General features: G+C 36.5%; 1 protein-coding gene across 1 annotated transcript in view; it reads left to right on the forward strand.

The window, feature by feature from the left end:
- LOC150076171 (uncharacterized) overlaps positions 1 to 18,896 on the forward strand; it is a 30,185-nt gene extending 11,289 nt beyond the window's left edge. The window contains exons 3-8 of the mRNA XM_090387575.1: positions 3,060 to 3,131; positions 3,370 to 3,402; positions 6,812 to 6,937; positions 16,035 to 16,076; positions 16,717 to 16,935; positions 18,717 to 18,896. Of these exons, the coding sequence (XP_090243701.1) occupies positions 3,060 to 3,131; positions 3,370 to 3,402; positions 6,812 to 6,937; positions 16,035 to 16,076; positions 16,717 to 16,920 (477 nt within the window). The 3' untranslated portion in view covers positions 16,921 to 16,935; positions 18,717 to 18,896. The remainder of the gene's footprint in view (positions 1 to 3,059; positions 3,132 to 3,369; positions 3,403 to 6,811; positions 6,938 to 16,034; positions 16,077 to 16,716; positions 16,936 to 18,716) is intronic.
- The last annotated feature ends 1,753 nt before the right edge of the window (positions 18,897 to 20,649 follow it).

Here is a 20,649-nt window from a genome sequence, read left to right on the forward strand (position 1 = left end):
TTTAATCCACGCTGAATGTGGTTTAGGCCGTTTACATTGTCTCATTTTTCAAATAATCGCTCTTTTATACTTACATGCGAGTCATACATAGATTACTTTGTTTACATCTGGCTAGTTATTATGAGCAATACACGCGCTTCCAAGTTATGCACTTTAAGCACTTTGCGTGATATTCACTTCATCCGATACAAAAATTCGCCCATCAATTTATTAGAAAGTTATATCACGAAATTTCTTTTTCTTGGCATTACTGACGTTGCTTCCAACCATAAGGTTAAAAAAAAAAAAAAAAATCGTGCCCATACTAAATTTCAATCTCTTTCTTTCCTTCTTGTCACATGCTGTTACAACCGTACACACGCAGCCATTCCCGAACCTTGACCTTTAGAGAAGAAGAAATTACCTTTAACCCGACCTGGCGGTACTTCCGTGCTTCAAGCTTGACAGCAGCTTTTCACTCTTCTGCAAGAGCAATTCAAATTTGACCCTGAAATTCAAATACAAAAAAGGTGAGCGCAGGACATTTCATCATATTGCGGTCAATATACGCATTTCGTCAGGAAAAACGAAGAATTTTATAGCCCTCTGATTAGGGCCGACTTTGTTTTCTTTATTTATTTTTTTTAAGCGTGTTCTAGAGAGTAAGTCGAACTAAGCTCTCGTCCTAAAATGAACTTGTGAAAGGCGACTTTTAGAAAAATTTATTTTTATTTTGCTGTACAATCCCCGATGACACCGATGACAGACTGATTAAGAGCCCTATATTGACAGCCTCTGGAGAAATTATCAAATAAATACCTTATACATGTTTTTATTTATTTATTATTACTTTTTTTTGTGGGGAATGAGTAAAGTATAGTATAATTCCGTAAACTTCCGACGAACTCATAACAATTTTAGTAAAGCAGGCGCGTGGTGCATTTTGTACACATTTTATATATATTTTTTTAAATAATTTTTGTATATAATATAATAATTTTAAATGTATTTAAAAAAAAAAAGACCTAGTCTTTTACTGTATCTTTTACAATGTTATTCTTTATTTTAGCATTATAAAAAATACGGCCCCCCTCGGCACCTTAGCTAGCACGATACAATGCCGTCTACCACACTTTTGGAGAGGTCTATCTGGATTCGATTCTTCTTGTCATCAAGAAGAATTTCTAAATCCAGGGTTTTCAATGCGCACAACATGCAAATCAGCCCGTGAATACACTTCTGCACACTTAATTATTGCACTTATTATGAGCGCACGCTTGGGGGCCGTTATATATATATACAAATTTGTATATTCAGTGATCATTGATTTATGAACACTTACCTAATACCATGTTGGGTCACGTTCTCGCGGATAACAGCTGTTATTTGCCTAGGCATTAACTCTACTGGATGTCTTGACCTTATGACTGTAAGGCTGGATGTTCAAGAGCACAGCCTATTTAATAGCAAATAGAAATTGTTTCTATTTGCTGTTAAATTTATATTTGCCGTTAAATTGCAAATAGAAAGTGTTTGTACCTATGCATGTTTTGCGTATATGTGAAATAAAAAATGTAAATGTCTACTAGATGTCTGAAGACGTCCGAAGGGATCTGCTGCCATGCTGCCTGCATGGCTTTCCAGTGTCAGAACAGATGACGGTTACGTGCCCATACGCCTCACTTCCATTCCAAAACATCCTACATGTGCTCGAGTGTATTGAGGGCAGGCGAATTTGGAGGCCAAATTCGCCTGCCCTCAATTCGCCTGCCCTCGAACCGCTCACAGTGCGGGCCCGATGACACGGCTCATTATCGTCTTGGAAGATCCCGTTTCTGTCCTGGAAAAAATGCAACATGGCAGGATGCACATGGTTTCCTAAGGGCTGCTGGTAGACCTCACCGGTGAAACGTTGGTCCATACACAGAAGGGGTCCTAGTTCTTGCCAGAAAAACATGCCTCATATTAAGCAAGAACCACCACGTTGGGTCCATGGACTCGTGATGCTTGTATTATACAAGAAGACGTATTTGGAGTCATCCGACCAGCACATTCGTTTCCAGTCCTCCAGCGTGTTATTGGCACCACAGCATTTGTCGCCGTCGACGATGATCAGCGGTGAAGAAAGGATGTCTCTTGGAACTCCATACGTCTGAGTGTACGGCGCATCGTCATTTGTGGATATTGTTCTTGCATCCCATATTATATTGCAATTTCAGCAGCGACCTGCCGTTCAGCCCATACAACGTGTTGCGCTCTTCACGCATCACAAACATCCACTTTACATAATCCTTTACAGTTCAGTCGCTGGGAGGTGGTGTGACCCGTTCGACACCATTTTTGTGCACCTTAACTGCATTGGGACGTAAACAACCTGCAAGACGTGCCGTTTCCGATATGGAAGCACCCGACGCACGAGCTCCCAGAAGCATGCCCTTTTGAAACTGCGTGATATCTTTACTATGTCCCATAACGACTACTTGATCACTTTGGCTTGATTGACCAGCTGAAAATTACCACTTCTCAAGCGTACGAAACTCTTCGGTTTTTTATAATGTGAGCTATGCGGTGTAGTTCATTACGGATGGGATGGTCATAATTCAGTGATCACTGAGTGTACATTGCAACATTACGAAACATATATGATTTAATAAATATTTTTGAAAAAAAGTGCTCGTTGCGATGCACTCTGTTAGCCGCACCTGCTCGTATTATAATTATTTTATTTATTTTATATTGAGTATGTTCTTAATTCTTACAAAGCCTAAAGGTGCCTAAAATCAGCTGCAATTAATTTGTTTTAATTATTTCTAAGCATTATTGTAAGACAATATGAATTACTATTTTTATACTGTCATACTGTGTGTACGCTTGTATCGATGTTGGTTTTTCTGCCTGGAAAGATGGACTCCACGATTAGATATTCGAATCAGGCTCTACTCCAGCTTAAGACAGAACCTTATGAAAAAAAAAAAAAAAAATGGTTTAGTAAAATAAATTTTTAATGTATATTGTAGTCATGTAATGTTAATTCGAAAAGTCAATTCAGAAGCAGACCTGTTATGTACTTTTGATTTCAGCTAAAAGGAAAATATGAGATGTGTTTTAATGCAACTTCACCATCAGACGATGATGACACAAGAAGCAAGGAGGTGAGTTATGTATTCTATTCTTTGATAACAGACCTCTACGAATTCTTCATTTGCTTTCGAATAGCGGAGGAAATAACAGTTTCATTACTGTCTAAATATTTTGCATTTAAAGTAATTTTAAATAAGCTTCTTTAGAAAACATTTGTTTTCGAAAATCCGGAAACTATGATTAGCGAAGTAAGCTAAAAATTACTAGTATGATTTTACGTGAGTCTAACCAAATGTATGTTATTTTCAGGCATTCTCCTGTGCTTTCGAAATCATAGAATGCGTAAGTATGAAATTTATTTAGTCAAAAATTAATTATCGATTTGTAGACATACATGTAATAGGTTATCTTAAAAGATCTTTTACGAAGACTTTGCTCGAAGTTACCTTAGGGATTATTTCACTTGAATACGATACACGAAAACAAAAAGAAGAATTATGATTTCGGGTTACTTGCACAAGTGTAACACATCCATCATTTATGTTCGTAAATTGCATCAGTGTTCTGGTTGGTTTCCGCATCTATTAGAAATAACATCTCTAGCTTTTTTTTTTTTTGGATAAAAGGGCAACCGTGTCACCTTCCCGAGACCAACTAAGTCGGTTGCAGGATAAAATCCCTGTGGAAGGGATTTCATCGCTTCCATACTGTGTGGAAGGGACTTCATCCATAACAAACATTCCTTCCACACAGTGTGGAAGAGATTATAAGCATTGTGCTACCGAGAGGGCAATAGTAATATTATTAATGGCAATGCTAATGTTAATATCGATATATTATATCGTGGCAATTTTATATTAATATTGCCAATATTATTAATGGTAATATGGAAATATTAATAATTAACATTGCCATAGCTAGAAGACGCCACAGGGATTTTCTGTGCGTCATCATATGGGATTTTCCAGGGACTGTTGCCACCGAGTTGTTTAGAGAAAAAAAAAATCAATATGAAATCTACATGAACCATCTCTTCTTTCATCAAGACACGAAAATCTCTGAAGCTGCTGGATGATCATAATGGATCCCATTTTCTTCAAAGATAAAAAAAAAAACAACCTTTAAACGGATTATAGTCATAGAGGATCTGAAAAGGCTCACAGATTTCTACATCAGCTCAAAATTTCTTAAACGCTCACCACCTAAATTATCAAAAAAAAAAAATAATAATAAAAATAAAAACAAAACAAAAACGCATTCACCTTTGTAGAAGTTGTATTTACTGTGTGGACGCAGGACAATGAAAATTATAATTTTGGCTTCTCTCAGTTTTTATCCAAAGTATAAATGTAATTAACGAAAAAAAAAAAAAAAAACAGCGTGTGTACCTCGTACGCACGAAAGATGTTTTATTTTATGTGAAAACATCCTTGGCTTGAAAGAGGTTAGCAAGCCAATATTCTAATTACCAATTGGATTGTAACCATTTGTTGAACAGTACGACGTCACAATCCTGTAGTTACTACTGCAGGATTGTGATGTCATTGCAATCATACTTCCTGCAATTACCACTGCAGGAAGTATGATTGCAGCAATAGAAGTATTTGTCATATGAATGCAACAATAAAAATATTTGTGAACAATTTCTTTTTTCGTCTCGTATTTTCGTTACATTCCATTGTTAGGTATGGCTATAGATATTTTCATCAAAAGAGTACTTATCCATTAATACGCGTTATATGCTATTTAGTACTCAATTCTCCAACTCGAAATTATAAATATAATTTAACGAAAATTATTATATATTATTGCTTATTATATTATATAATATTTTATGTTTGGGGATCTACCCATCCAGATTTTAATGTGACTCACAGATTGAGAAATGCTGCTGTAGATCATCTTGAGCACAAATTTGATTGGTTATGAATATCAGGACCCTCCTAGCCCACTTGCTGTACAGGGGGTGAACCTTGTGTTAATAAACTGATAGTAAGTAAGTAAAATACACACGACCAATATATAAGGTGGGTCAGGTGATTTCCCTAATCCCATGGCAAATCCAGCACATGTAAGTTTCAAGAGCAGCTTCCCTGATTGCCTATTCTGATTCAAACAAAAATTGCTTAGGTTTTTATTTAAAGTTGATATTTTTATCAACTAAAAAAATAGGGGCAGCAGTAACCTGATGATTCGCTGTCATATGATTGCTATGGAACATATCTTTTCCCTTTTCCACATAATATTAAGATTACTTAAAATTCGCAGTGTAGTTACAATCACCATCCTCCCATTCCTGTTAGAAAAAGTCTCAGTTCGCATCTCATCATTGACGCGAGGAAATTTTATGGACTTATTTTCACAACGTGGTTGAGTAAGTCGGTCTGAGGCGAGGGTCGCGTGGTTTTTATCTCCAGAAATCTTGAGTTTTTCGTCCAGCAATAGATGCCAGCAAACGTACCTAAGGATATACGCGGTTACAGACACACTGTGCTGAAGCCTCAGTGCCTTAATTGCTCTGGCACTTAACATACGTATGTAATCTAACATTTCCAAGCGACGGTTAATAATTCTGTCTTGATATTCATATTCCCGTGGAGTGTATCATATCTGACAAAAATCCGCATCCACCATTGTAGAAGTTGCATTTACTGTACGGACATAGGCAAATGAACATTAATCATTTTGGCTTCTTTCAGTTTTTGTTCAAAATGTAAATATAATCAACAAAAAAGTACTTATCCTTTAACACGCTATATATTTTAATTAATACACTTATATTTATGCATGTAATTAATACAGTGTGAATTTTTTACGCGTTACATTTTGTGATCTTTCTGCATCACGGTGCCATTCACTAATTTACTTTTTATATTTAGCTACCATGTCTCAATGCTTATTAATCGACAAAACTGTTTTGAAGGATTTTTGAGCATGTATTACAAGTGAAATCGCTTCCAAAATACTGTGGTTTTATTAAAAACACAATAAGCACATTTTACATTCATTGTTTAACTTCTGATACCAGTGTATTGGATTTTCCTCCAATTTTTTTCCAAAATTTATACTTTAATTTTGGAAAAAAGATACTTGTTTCATATCTGAAATAAGTATCTTTTGACCCCAAATAAAACTGATGTGCAGTACTGAGTTCTTTTTCAATCAATGGGAATCTGCTCCCATTGAAGAGTGAATCCGAGTATTCGACATTAAGGCTTGGGGTTATGTTAGACTTAAAGACAAACACCATTATCCACAGTCAGCCCAAGTTGCTAATATATTTTTAACGGTATAGCATTGCAAAATATGCTATACATATTAGAATCTGAGACTGCCAAAACAGCTGTTTTGAAACATTGGTTTCTCATCAGCTAGATGGTGATTTCTATTAGCTAAAGATGTATCGCAAAAGAGAGCAATAATGAGTACAGATTTTATGATTTCCTATTGCATTGAAATTCCACCCTGCAATCCTATAAGAACAATTCCCTTGTAAAACTATGCATCCTTTGGCCTTTTCTTTATCAAATTATTGAGTATCCATAAGATGGAAGCACAAAATTGGTTCCTCAATCAATCACGTAAACCTTTTTTTCAATAATTAGCCAATTTTTGATGTCTAATTCTGTATGCAATTAATTACGCAGAATGTTACTTTTATAAGCAGTTAAAATAAATTGTTTAGTACCTGTAGCTTTTATTAACCCATCTCCATTCTTTCTTTCATTTTGTCTTAAATTGTTCGTGATAGGTTTCTACGGAACAAGTGTTTCTTGGACAGAAGTTCCAAAATATGCTACTGGAAACCAATGCCACAAAGGAATTTATGGAACTGGTTAGTGAATGTCGGGAACAATGTCATGGTGATCATATTAATGTAAGTTTAATTTCCTTCTCTGATAACTTAATGAATTATATTTTTAGATTACGGCGATTCCTGTTTTAATACTTTTAATAACACTGACACTTAGAAGTAGATTGTAATTTTTTGCTAATCTTCATTTAAATGCCATGGTAGATAGAAAGAGATATCCACGTAAGAAAAATGGTTACATTTGTAAATCAAATAAATTAATTTACACTCAGAATATGATAAACATCGACAGTTCACACAGGACCCACGAGAACTGATACAGGCACACATGGTAGCGGTTCAAAAAAAAGTGACGATGTCATTCTGTGGGACTCTATACCATTTTAGCCACATTGACTATTGTATTTAGATCTTGAGGGGCCTCACCAAAAAGGGTATGTAGAACTTCTAGAGATGGCCCAAAGAAGGGCAACTAGATTGGTCAGAAGTTCTTTATCCTTAGATGGTTATAAGGTCTACATCCCTAGATGATTAGAAGTTTCTAGAACATCTCTAGAACGGTTTGAAGTTCTAGCTCTTTAAATAATTCCATACTTGCGGATGAGCGACTTTAGTCCCTGATCGACCTTAATTCTTTAGGAGTTACTTTGCAGAGAAAAGAATTGTGACAAGTTAAATTCGATCAATAACTAATTTTCTAAAGTTGAAATCCAGATTTTGTAGTTACTGTAGCATTTGGCGAAGTCCCTCTGATGAATGAAGGCGATTCTATGGGATGATGAGGTTGTTTCTGTATTAGAGCTGGAAACCATTGGCTGTGTAACTCTATAGCATAAGTTGTAGCATGAAGCAGGGATGGACGGTTATGCTTTCTAGTTGCTCATTTGAAGAGCCAGTACCCGGCAGTAAAGATGTGTTTTAATCTACTAGCGAAGCTGATGCCCAAGTTTCAGCAATGTAAGTAATTGGTACATAAATTGTAAACTATTTGTGTTATGGAAAATCTGTGTTGTTATCGCTAGTACTTAGTGTGTCCATTAATAAGGGGTTCTACCAATGGAATACAGAAATTTTGCCAGCAGGGACAAAGAGGTAATTATCCTGTTGTAAGGCAACAGTTAAGTCGCATCTTGAGTACTTCATACAGGTTTAGAAGCCTCATTTTAGGAAAATTATAATTCTGTTGGAAAGGATAAAAAAGGAGAAGAAGAAGAGCAACAACAACAACAAAGAAATTAGCACAAAAAGGGTATTGTTGCTGTTATTATTGTCATTTATATAGCGCATTATCACCTAAGGCCATATTATTCTATGGGTAAAATGCCTATGCAAAGAGTGTGTTCAGCGAGCGATTTGGATGAGTGCAGGTTGAAAAATGCAGAATAACTCACGGGTAGGGCCCTACTCCCTCCCCCTGAGATCAAAAATTGCAGAGACTCGAAACTAGGCATCTGCAAGGAGATCTCACTGACTCTTTTAAGGCTTTAACTGAATTGAGTAAATTAAATGTTGATGGTATCCTTACTCTCGTTCTCAGATGATACACACAATCAGATCACACGAGGACGTAGATTTAAATTGGGAAAAGATGGCTGCAGAATAGATGTGCGGAAATTTGCTTTCAGCCAGAGACAAAGCCATAGTTATCAGAGCAAGAACTAACAAAGCGTAAGGGCTAATGAAGACGGAGGAAGGGAAACGGCTCTGTCCCTCTAAAACATATATAATGATTTAGAGTTAATACTAGTAATATCAAACGATGCAAAAAGCAAGCTTATACAGCATCAATCAAAAAATAACACTTCCCATATTGCCCCTCCATACCCTCTAATAGTTTGTTTAGTTCTTCCTTGAATTTCTTCAACCTATCCACTTCTACAACACCAGATGGAAGTTTGTTCCAGCAATCAATTACCCCTTTGCTGAAGACAAATTTCCGCACATATATCTTGCAACCATCCTTCCTCAATTTGAATTTATACCACCTCTTCTATAGTCTGTATATAAGAGGAAGGACGCCATTACCATAGAGCTAATTCAGTCTATTCAGGCATTAAACACTTCAATTAGATCTCCTTGGGTGCCTAGTCTCCAGATGCTGCAATTTGCAGAACTGAAGCCTTTATTGGTAAGAGCACTCTTTGAGGCTCTCAGGCCTGTATTACTCAAGGTAACTTAATTATTGTCTTATACAGTGGAATAATCACCTCCCTATCCCTGTTGGCAAAATTCCTCTATATCATTGACAAAAATCCCATGAGTCGCCCTGGCAGCCTGTCTGTATTGTTTAGAGAACTTCATACCTGACTGCACAATTACCCCCAACTCACTGTCATTTTCTTCTGCCCTGATATGGTACCACACAAATGGTACGTTAATCTGGGATTACTGCTCCTCATATGAAGTACCTTGCATTTGTCACATTAAACTTCAATTGCCACTTCTTAGCCCATCTATTTAATTGTTCTAAATCTAGTTGCAGTAACGTACCCTGGTTACTGTCATTAACCACTCTGCCAACTTTTATCATCGCAAACTTAGACATTCAGCCTCATATACATTCATCAATATCATTAATAAATATAGGAAACAACACTGTTATTATGGGAGCCTTCGTTAATAACATAGTCCAAGAAGAGCAGTGCCCACTGATAACCATTCTGTCTTCTTCCACTCAATCATCCCTTTATCCATAGTAGTAATCTACCTCTAATGCCACACTGCTCCACTTTGTATGAGGCTCCAATTTGTACGAGTATATAAATCTTTCACGTGCAATAGTATCAGAAGCTTTTCTGCAATCTCCAATTACTTTTTGCTTACAGTTTCTTTGACTGAAAAAATATTGGCTAACTTTAAGTTCCGAAAGTAAATTGACATAAAGAAAAAAAAATTGGAATACCTTATATGTCGGAACTTACCTCCTTATTGCTTGAAAGTATTCCAGTTTATTTATGTGCAGTTCCTTTTTTACTGCATCACAGTATCCAATCAGGTTGGTTCGACAAAATTGTCATTTAACTGTTCCACGCTGTGACTGCAATAAAACTGTATTCCTATATAGATGGTCCCACATTGTTTCTTTAACCAGTGACTCCATTATTTTCCCTGGAACAGAAGTCACGTAAACAGGCCTGTATTTACTCATGTCACCCTTTGATCCCCTCTGTGAATTGAGGATACATTCGCACATCTGTTGGTCCCGTGAATCCAAGGATATATTGTAGAAAAAAAATATATCAAATAGCAGTATTATTATACAGGGTGTTTCAAAAATGATGGTCAATAATTTAAAGGTGAAAAGTACAAACTAAAATAAGCAAAAATGTCCGAGTGAATATCGGGCCGCAAATGAACCGTTTTCGAGATAATGCACATTTTTTGTTAAGATCCGCCACTGACTATGAGAGCACTAGTTTAACAAAAAAGCTGTGAAACCTTTGCTTAGGGTGGTGTTATTAAACATAAGATAATACATTTTTGGTTTCAACACCGCAGGATTTTACAGATGTTACAGGACGTTACAAAAGGTGTTCAAAATGCTGAACCGTACGCAGCCTTGTAGTCTTCTCTGCATTGAGTTGCGAATCCTCTCAGGCATTTTTTGTCATTTCTAATTTGCTGAAAGGTTCCTTCAACCGGACGCTGCAATTCCTCAACTGTGTTAATGTCTGAAGTGTAGACCAAGCTTTTTACATGACCCCAGATACAAAAATTCATAGGATTTAAGTCTGGTAATCTGGGAGGCCACCTTACAGGCCCACCCCTACCTATCCACCGTTGACTATACCTTCTAGTTGGATACCGAGTCACAACTCGAGCAAAATGTGCCGGTGCACAATCATGCATAAACCACATGTTCTGGCGTTGCTGAAGTGGAACATCATCATCATCATCATCAAGGAGGTCTGGAAGAACATTCTGCAGGAAATGAAGGTACAGCTCTCCTGTTAGCCTGTTTGGCAGAAAGTGTGGTCCAATTAGATGGTCTCCTAGTAGTTCTCCCCAGAAATTCAATGAGAAGCGTTGCTGATGTCGTGACTCGTAAATTGCATTAGGATTTTCGTCGGACCAAACTTGATAGTTATGAAAATTAAAAATACCATCACGAGTAAACCCAGCTTCGTCAGTGAACAAAATGTTTAAAAATTGGGAGTTCTGGACACACTGTTCTGCATTCACTGGCAGAAGTACACTCTGGGAGGGTAGTCTGTATTGCTGAGACCTTGTACACGCTGGATATGGTAGGAGTACAGTAATTGGCGATGTAAAATTCGGCACACACTGCTATGACTCAGTACACGCTCCTGCAGAGCAACCCTCCTTGTCGAAATTCCTGGATTTTGTTCTATTCTTTCTAACAGTCTGCGCGGGTAGCACAGTGGTATCGTCACCGTCCTCCCCACCTGGGTAGAAAAGGCTCGGGTTCGAACCCCGTCGATGACGCGAGGAACTTTAGTGGGCTTTTTTTCACTCCGTGGCTGAGTTAGTCGGTCTCAGGCGTAGATAGCAAGTTTTTTTTTTCCCCAGAAACTGGTTTTCCGTCCAGCAAACAGACAAATCGACCATAGAATACAATCAATTAATTAAGAGACATAAAACACAGCACGGCAGATGAATTTAATTATTCGGGTGGCCTAAATATAATAGTTTTTTTTTTTTTTTTTTTTATTCTTTCTAACATAGTCGATCTCAGGCGTAGATAGCAAGGTTCTCTGGAAAATAGACCAGAGAACACACGCAATTTACAGTCATGATACATATATGGGTATATGTAAGAAATTATGGGTGGCCATAATATAATATAATAATTTGAATATTCTTTCTAACACCCTTTCCTCTACATCAGGTGTTATGCTTCTGGGCCTACCTGCTCGTGCTCCATGTGCAAAGCGCCCATGTTCTCTAAGGCGTTGATGTACCCTGATGAATGTGCGTCTGTTGGACTGCCTTCGGAGGGGAAATGCTTCTTGTACAACCGTGCAGCCTCGAGCGCACTGTCGTTGGCTTTACCATATATGAAGTGCATGTCCGCATACTCTTCGTTGCTGTAACCTCTTTCCATGTTGACTGTCCTTTTGACAAGTACTACACTGGTGTGCAAAACTTAAGGATCAACACAATTTCTAAAATTTACAATCACAAAATCTTTATTTAAGGTACTCTTTACTGATTAGAGTAAATCTGCTGATGTTTGGTTGTCCTATGAAGGACATGAAAGTTAATCATTTTCAGTAGTATCGAAGAATCCCAAAGAGAATTTTATGAAGAAACTTCAGATTAGCTAAGGTTAATTCTTACCTCAAGAGTTTTGAGGTGAAAGTAAATACAATGGTGACTAATAATAATATGAGAGATGGATAGTAATATGAGTTGTAGAATTGAGGATCACTGGAGGAGTGGTATCATACGAAGTTACTGTGGATAGCTCTGAATTTTTTCCAAGTAAATTTTCCTGTAGGAATTCCACACAACGGAAGTATAGTCTGTGATTGGTAAAACGGTTGCTTCGTTCTGGACAGCATATCTGTAACTTCTGAAGTGGAGAAACGTCGTCCTGATGTATCCAATTATTTTAAAAGATTTACTATTGACATGATTGATATGGTTGTCAAATCGGCAGTTACTTAAGAAAATAACTTCCAAATCAGTAATTTGATCACTCATAGGAACAGGCAAAATTATTAGATTTGAAAGTTACAAAAGAGGCACTTAAATGGAGTTTTTTTAGAACTTGCTGGAGTTGATGATCCGATGATTTCGAAATGTTTGAGCAGAGTTTGATCGCAAAATGTGGTTGATTGAATTGAGGATCCTGAGAAGGTATTGATAAGAATGTTAAATAGGAAAATTTGACCATTAGTTTTGACCCTGTGGACGCAGTCAGAAGCAAACTGCCAAATAGAATAAGTTTAGTGGTGACCGATCTAACTTTGAGGAATGCATATTGTTTTGAACCATGAAAAGTTTCAGATAGTAGTAGGATAAATTCCTGTGGATTACAGTATTGTCAAAAGTCCTTGCAATGCTGTTCTGGAGAGAAATTGTTTTGTAATTTTTATCAAGTCCTTTGATCCTTATTTAAAGATAAACTGTATGGTAACATTTTGAAGTGAACAAGATAGACACCATCTTTTAACTGTCATAGTACGGCCTCTCCAGAACTAACTCATCTGCCCATATGTAATATGTACGTAAATTGCATGTGTTCTCTGGTCGATTTCGTGTTTTGCTAGACGAAAATTTGACTGGTCCTTAAATTTTGCACACCAGTATAGTATGCCTACAACGTCTCAGAGCATTGAGAGAGGGGAAAGGGAGAGAATGAGCATAATCTAACCTAAACAAATAAGTCAGTGATGTATCCCACCACTGACAGTTCGCCTTGTCAGTGGTGGATCCCAACTGGAAATGGGCAATATCTCGAAAACGATTCACTTAAGGACCCATGTTTATTAGGCTTTTTTTTTTTTTTTTTTTTGCATATTGTGGTCTGTACAGTTCACTTGCGCAAATGTTTTTTTTTTAATATTTCTACTGCAAGTTAGTCCGTGTTTTGTTTAATCACTTCCCTCCTTTTCTTCCTCTCTTAATATATTCTTATCATTAGTAGACCATATGCACTTGTATTCTTCCAGTTTAATAATAAAAGCCAGATGTTTGAGCAGATATTATTTTTGTACTGATAAAAAAGGAGAATACGTTTGGAAAAACCAACTCCCTTGGTAACTCAACAAAAAAAAGCTCATAACCATAAGAAGCTTTGTTCTGAACTATTTCTTAACATAATAAGGCCACCGCTCCAAGGCCAAAGGAGGCCAGTAGAATTTAACCCGTTACATGAAGCAGCGGGGGGGGGGAATTCTCATGGCGAAATATGAAAATGTTTACGCAGGTCTAGTAAGAGGTAGATATTTGAACCACCTAGCAATAAAGGGTTTCCTATGTCAGTGTCGCAACAGCTCATAGGTTTCGCAGGCACCGCTTTTAGCCCCGAGGGGGGGCGAAGGTGTAGGGTGACGAAGAAAAGATGATGTGTCCAGCTCTTTACTTTCTGACCATTACATGTTATACGAGTGATAGGGATCTGAGTCCCCGATCCGGACGGTCCAGTAGAATGCCAAGATTCTCAAAACTTTGAGAGAGTTTCGGGCAGCTAAAAAAAAGGCGGGCGAGAGAAGGGAGTTGAATCGTACTGAAAGAATTCAACGGAGGAAAGTGGTCCGACAGAGAAGGAGATTGACGAGAAGCCGCCATGAGAAGCTGATGGGGATCGCTGCTAGGACTAAGGAAGCCAACGCCATATCCAGGCTGGTTCTTCCGTCGCCCGACCGCCTGAACTTCTGAGGGCCCAGCGCCACAGTGAGTTTGGTAAGTGGAAAATGCCTATTCTACGAATAGTATTCCATAAATATGGATGGAGAATGTCTGAGATAACAATAAGTGAATAGAAATAATCGGGTTAATTCCTATACAAGAGGAACGATAATGATGAGTGATTTCTTCCTAGTATTTGGTATCTTATATACCTTTTGTGTCTTAACTATTAATGTATCTTAGTATTTAAGCACGCTTAGTATTCAAATGGAATATTTCTATATAAGTTTATGCGTGGAGTTAAATAGAGGAAGATGGGAAATATGTTCAATACCATTCAAACTAATTTTATTCATGTTAAATTGTGAATGTGTTGTGTATGCTAGGACTAGGTCTTCAATGAATGTTCTGTTTTCCTAAATAATTGTCCCTCTCTGATAACTCTCGTCCATACTAGAGGAAAACCAAAAGTAGAAATATGTTTATTGCAGCATTAAAGGTTTTAAGCTGTTTTGCATAGCAAAATCTCTAATGTTAATCACAATGCCAATCCAAATTGCAGTATAAAGGAGTTACGTTCCCCCTCCCCTTTATATTGAAAATATACGAGATTGTTGTCCAATCTTACCGTTAAACGAATAGTAATATTTAGGGGAGTCAGACAACGGTGCCTAAAACGCCATAACTACACTGATGGTGTAAAAGCTTAGGAACACTTAACCCCCCCCCCCTCCACTCATAAGCATCGTAACAAACCAGCTTTTTAAACAATTTCTTGTAGTTTTTAGATTTGTTGAATATTACTTAAAATGTACAACATAAATAATATTTTTACGAGTAAACATTGGCGTTTCACGTTAATAAAAACAGAGAGAGGAACCCTTCGGCTGATCTTTGGACAAGGGTCCAAAATTTTAGCTATGTCATTGGCCAAATAGTAATTGATTTGGAATAAAGTTTTACTTGCTGTTGCGGAAGTTGATAGTTTAAATGAATTTAAAGTATATCTGATGTCTACAAATATGCTCTTCAGGCACTAACACCTAACACACAAGTTAACTAACTGGTCGGATAATTGGAGTCATTACTGGCTTATGGTTTCGGTTTGGCTTGGAAAGAAACCTTTTCGGGGTCCCACCACGTAGAACGCGAAAAATTGAAAATATTAAAAGCATCGAACATAGAGGCATCCTCTATGCCTGCAATGGCTGTGGTCATTTCGCCATCAGTACAAGCCCTGAATCAGCCCTGCCTCCAGTGATCCTCGTGAGTTGCACAGTGGTTATGATCATCCTCCCGTGTGGAAATAGCCTGAGTTCAAATTTCGTCAATGACACAAGAATTTTTATTGTCTGCTTTCACAATGTGCCTCAGTTATCCGGTCTCTGGAGAGGGCCACCACCAAAAGTGCCACGAATCAACTGCTAAACCGATTAAACCCGGTTTTTAAACTCTGAAAACATCAAATCGATCGAAGAATGTACGCCGTTAGAGGCACAATACATTAATGCCTCATAGCCTTTACTCTGGCGCTTAATGCACGCCTATCCTGGCTTAATGAATGAATGAAGACTTCCGATTACGCTATGTCGCCTGTTTTGATTTTCAGACAGTCCCATTATCTGTTTTTCTATGTGGTTACGGAAATATTAAATTCCGACATCAAATATTTCAATAAAGTGAAATTCTGTGAAAGTTGTTTAATATATTCTTTTCCCTCTCTAAATCTTTGCATCCGAAATATATCATTGGTTATTTTTTTTATGTGTGAAATGAGAAATTTTTGTCTTTAAAATTAAAGATAAATGTTCCAGAATTAAATCTTAACGTTTTTTTTTTAAAGGTATCAAATTTTGCGGCCTGTCTGTATGAAGAAATGAAAGAAGTAAGTATTGTATATTGAAGTAGTACTTCTTTAATCATGTTATTATTTATGAAATGCATAGATCTTTAACGTTTCTGAAAAAGAGGCGCTAAATAAAAGTTAAGAAAAATTTTATGAAAATATTGATTTATTAAGATTGCTATGGACCGGTGTTTCACGTAATGGTGAAGACATTTTAATAAAGTGATCATACGAAGTATACTTTTAAACATTAAGCTCAGAATAGCATGGAAAGTACGAATATAAGTGGGAATTATGTTACACTTGGATTATGCTAATGGAAAGTACCTGCTTTATTAATGTTCAAAACTTAAGCATCAAACGCAAAAATTAGAGTATCAAGAGTTTATAATCTGTCAAAACATTCAATTCCTCCCAGCGAGGCTGATAACTGGCGAAAATGATTTTAAACTTTAATAGTAATGCCATTTTCTGCAAATGTGTTTGCAGAAAAAAGAAGACAAGAGGGAGAAGGGTCTTTGTTTACAATAAATGAATTAATACAGAACAAAACGGTATTTCTTGTCATTTTCTGTATCCATTTAAAAATATTTTTAAATATACTTTTTTTGGATAACTCAAATACGTAAAATAAAAATATTATCTTTGATGTAAAGCAATGTTTTCTCGTGTCTTATAGGTGTGTAACATGACTCTTGAACGAAGTCTATCTCAGGAATCGAGTAGCGAAGAGAACGAGAGCATGCTGCTCTCAGAAGAAGAAAACATGGTTAATCAAACGAAACTGGAGAACGAGAATCAAATGAATGAAACCTCCACTTTTCAGTATACTACTCTGCTTGAAGATCTTGAAAACGATAAGAATAAGACTACCTCGGAGTAAAATAGATGATGAGAAGTACGTCTGTAAAGTAAATTTTTCGTGTTTATAAGTTAGTTTTCATAAGCAAAAGATACAAAGTAGTTGTTGTAGGCATCATTTGCTGTTTCTCATATTGTGCTCTGCCTTCACGACGAGTTGCCATGATATTGCACTACTTCGAATAAGTAACTCTTCACTAATAGAGAAGACTATTGTTACTTATTCTCAGTTGAGTACCACCTGAGTAGTACTCAACTGAGAATAAGTAACAATAGTCTTCTCTATTAGTGAAGAGTTACTTATTCGAAGTAGTGCAATATCATGGCAACTCGTCGTGAAGGCAGAGCACAATATGAGAAACAGCAAATGATGCCTACAACAACTACTTTGTAGCTTATTAAGAGTTATCTATGGTGTATCTAAACACCGATATTATATAGATACCAAACTCTTAAAGTATTATGCCTTGTGCATTTATTTATTTTAAATATAAGCAAAAGATGTACAACTCCATCTTTCTCTCGTAGTTTTTTTTTTTTTTTTTGTGTGTTTTCTTTAACTGCAATTGAATCCAGTAATGCTGTTAGCTTTTTTCTATTCCGCATGAATTTATTTTATTTATTATTTATTAACATTCAGTAAATGATCAAGATTTCTATAGTGGTAATTTAAAGATGTGTATAACCTGTGGCCGCTGTCGATTAATAAATGAAGCATGTTCGGTTCTGCAATACGCAACTGAATAGAATACTTTGCAGTGGTTTTTTTTTTTAATGCCTTAATACTACAAAGCAATACGTTATTGGGCCAGATGAAAAGCGATCTTTGTTATAAAGGCGAATAATATTTTTGTTGAGTTAATTCTGTGCGTTCTCATGCATGTTTGCGTGCTAATTTCGTGCCAGGTTACCAATGAAATTCTGCAGTTCTTTTCAAATGAAAAAACTTCAATAAGTTCCTCTTGTGTCGACGCAATCCGATCCTGAACCTTTCCAAAAGGGTGGAAAGACACAGCCACGAAAGTCAATGAGCAGAATACAAAGGTCTGTTTAAATGTTACGAAAAGATATATCTTCTTTAGTTGTTTGTAAGGCCATGTTCAAATGGAAACCATCTTTACAGCACCTAAGAAAGTCTTAACATTATTGGCACTTTTTTATAATTCCATATTACAAATACGAACCACAGGCTGTACTGGGACCGCGCCATAATAACTGACAAGGCGATCCCGCAGAACAGACCAGACATAGCCCTCATCGACAAGAAGGAGATGACCACCTACCTGATCGACATAGCAGTGTCCAACACCAGCAACCTCCAGAAAACCTATGAGGAAAAGATCAGGAGGTACACAGACCTAAGGCAGGAAGTCAAAGAAATGTGGTTTATGGAACAAGTAACGACCATCCCAATGACCGTGTCAACCCCAGGCGTGGTGCCAAAGCCCTAGAGCAATAGGGCTACCAGAGAACACAACAGTTACAAGGAACTACAGAAAATCGTACTCCTGAACACCTGCAGGACAAGTCAGAGTTACTCGAACTATAGTAATAATAACTGGACATAACAACAAATCTGTATACTTGGTACCAGAACCGGATAATAATAGTAAGAAATCATAAGAAAGCGATACAGAAAAATCAAATATTACTAAAGATGTGTATTCTCAAAAGCCAGTGGGAAACTATATTTGGTTACATACTAGTTTTAAGCTGAGAGAGAGAGAATATGAATATAATTCCTTACACAAATGCTTTAATGTATTTGCTTTTTCACGAAAATTTCCGTTTTAAATCTTTTCTTGTTGTTTTTTGTAGGGTGTATCGTACAGGGACATCAAAGAAATGTGTGCACATTTCTCTACATCAAAGTGGAATACATGAATAATTGCCAGTTTCATCGCAGCCTGTTTATATCATAATATACTGAGCTACATTTTTGCATTAATCAACTTAATACTCACAATGATCGCACTCTGTACCACCTAAATATGTCCGCATTTATCTTCTGTACTATAATCATTTTTTATATTGATAATGATGCTAAATTTAATAATGTTGGCGATGCTAAATTTTTTTACCCTTTCATTTTTCAGCCCTGTATTCACTTATATGTTATACGGATACCATTTATATTGGTTGACGAATAAATAGAGGTCACAACTGATCTTGTGATTTTATTTTCATCACACTGTCGAAATAGCTTATAATATGAAGTTAAAGAATGAGGATTGAAGGTCACTTTTCTTTTCCACAAAACATTATTTTAACAAAATGGGTATTAATTATGAATTTTTCAGTATTTCCTGGAAGTAATGTTAAATGAGCGATTTATATTTCAGAACTGTGTGCTTTAAGTAGAGCTCGGATGCGCCTTTGTTTGATACGTGTATAGAAAGGCGGTCACCAAGATGTATATCCGTTATGGTTGCAACCTTGAAAACTGATCCTTCGTTATTACAATATTAAGTGTCATAAAAAGGTGAAAAGGAATAAAGGTGAAGGTGACAAAAGGTATTCAACTGTGAAGACGAGCGAAAGTTTTTTAGTAACTCAATAATACACAACTGCAAAATTAACAGGATATCCGCAAATTTATGTATTCCTTGATAATGAATTTCGTCATGCGTTAATGCTGATTAAAACTATAAAATAAATGGAGAGAAGACGCATTTCAACACATTATAATCAAAGTGATTTCAACTATGGCTTATTTGAATTCAAATGGCTTATTTGAGTTCTCTGGACGGAAATGGTTCTTTATTTATTATTATTATTATTTTTTTTTTTTGGAAATTATTACTATAATTAACCATATGGTGCAAGGAAGCCTGAGGCTTTTGCTGCACCAGTCAAAAAAAAAAAAAAATCATTCTGAGTTACCCTGTGTGTGTGTGAGAGAGAGAGAGAGAGAAGTAGAAGGAAATCACCAAGAAATAGAAGAATGATGATATCCAGCTCAGGACCCAAGCCCATACTCACCAGATATGAGCCCCTGAGGTTATAGAAAACGTTCTTTAAGAAAAGTAGTTTTCTTAATTCAAAAACAGTGAGGGAATTTTATTTCTTTTTGATTGATTATCGTCTTCTGAACAGCCGAAGAAGAATACTGAAAAAAAAAAAAAAAATGTAGTTATTATTCACCTCAAATGCTAAAAGTTCATTTTACTTTGAATAATTTAAATTTTAATTAAATGAAAATTTAAAAAAATCTTACCTTCTCTCCTTTCATTTGCCCGTTTCTTTGAAGTATTTGTCTAATTCCTCCTTAAATTTAGATAAACACTTCCAACCTCCACAAGGGTAGGTGAGAGATTATTCCTACATTCAGCCGTTCTTTGACTAAATGAAAATTTTCTGACATCTAGTTTACAATTATCCCTCTCAATTTGCATTGATGTCTCCTTGTGCATGTCATGTGATTACGATGTGATAACAAAGGAACTGGATGCAAAAAAATAATTTTGAAAGCATATGCTTGGATTTCAGGAAATTTCTCTCAACATTTTGTTTACCTTCAAAGCCTTTTACGCGGGGTGACTTCTGGAGTCGTCAGAACGATACGTAATATTCAAGGTGCGGCCTAATCATTGCTTGGTTTAAGGAAATAATCGCCGATTTATCTCTTTCTGTGTGTTATTGACAAAACCTCATCAGCTGTCCTAGCACTTTGTTCCCGCTGCTCAAAAACTTCACGTGAGACAGTATAGTTACTCCCAAGCTCTTTTCATTATTTGCGATCTTCAGTTTG

This window comes from Mastigoproctus giganteus, chromosome 13 (genome assembly GCF_048544385.1).
Source record: "Mastigoproctus giganteus isolate SK-2022 chromosome 13, ASM4854438v1, whole genome shotgun sequence".
Classification (NCBI taxonomy): domain Eukaryota; kingdom Metazoa; phylum Arthropoda; class Arachnida; order Uropygi; family Thelyphonidae; genus Mastigoproctus; species Mastigoproctus giganteus.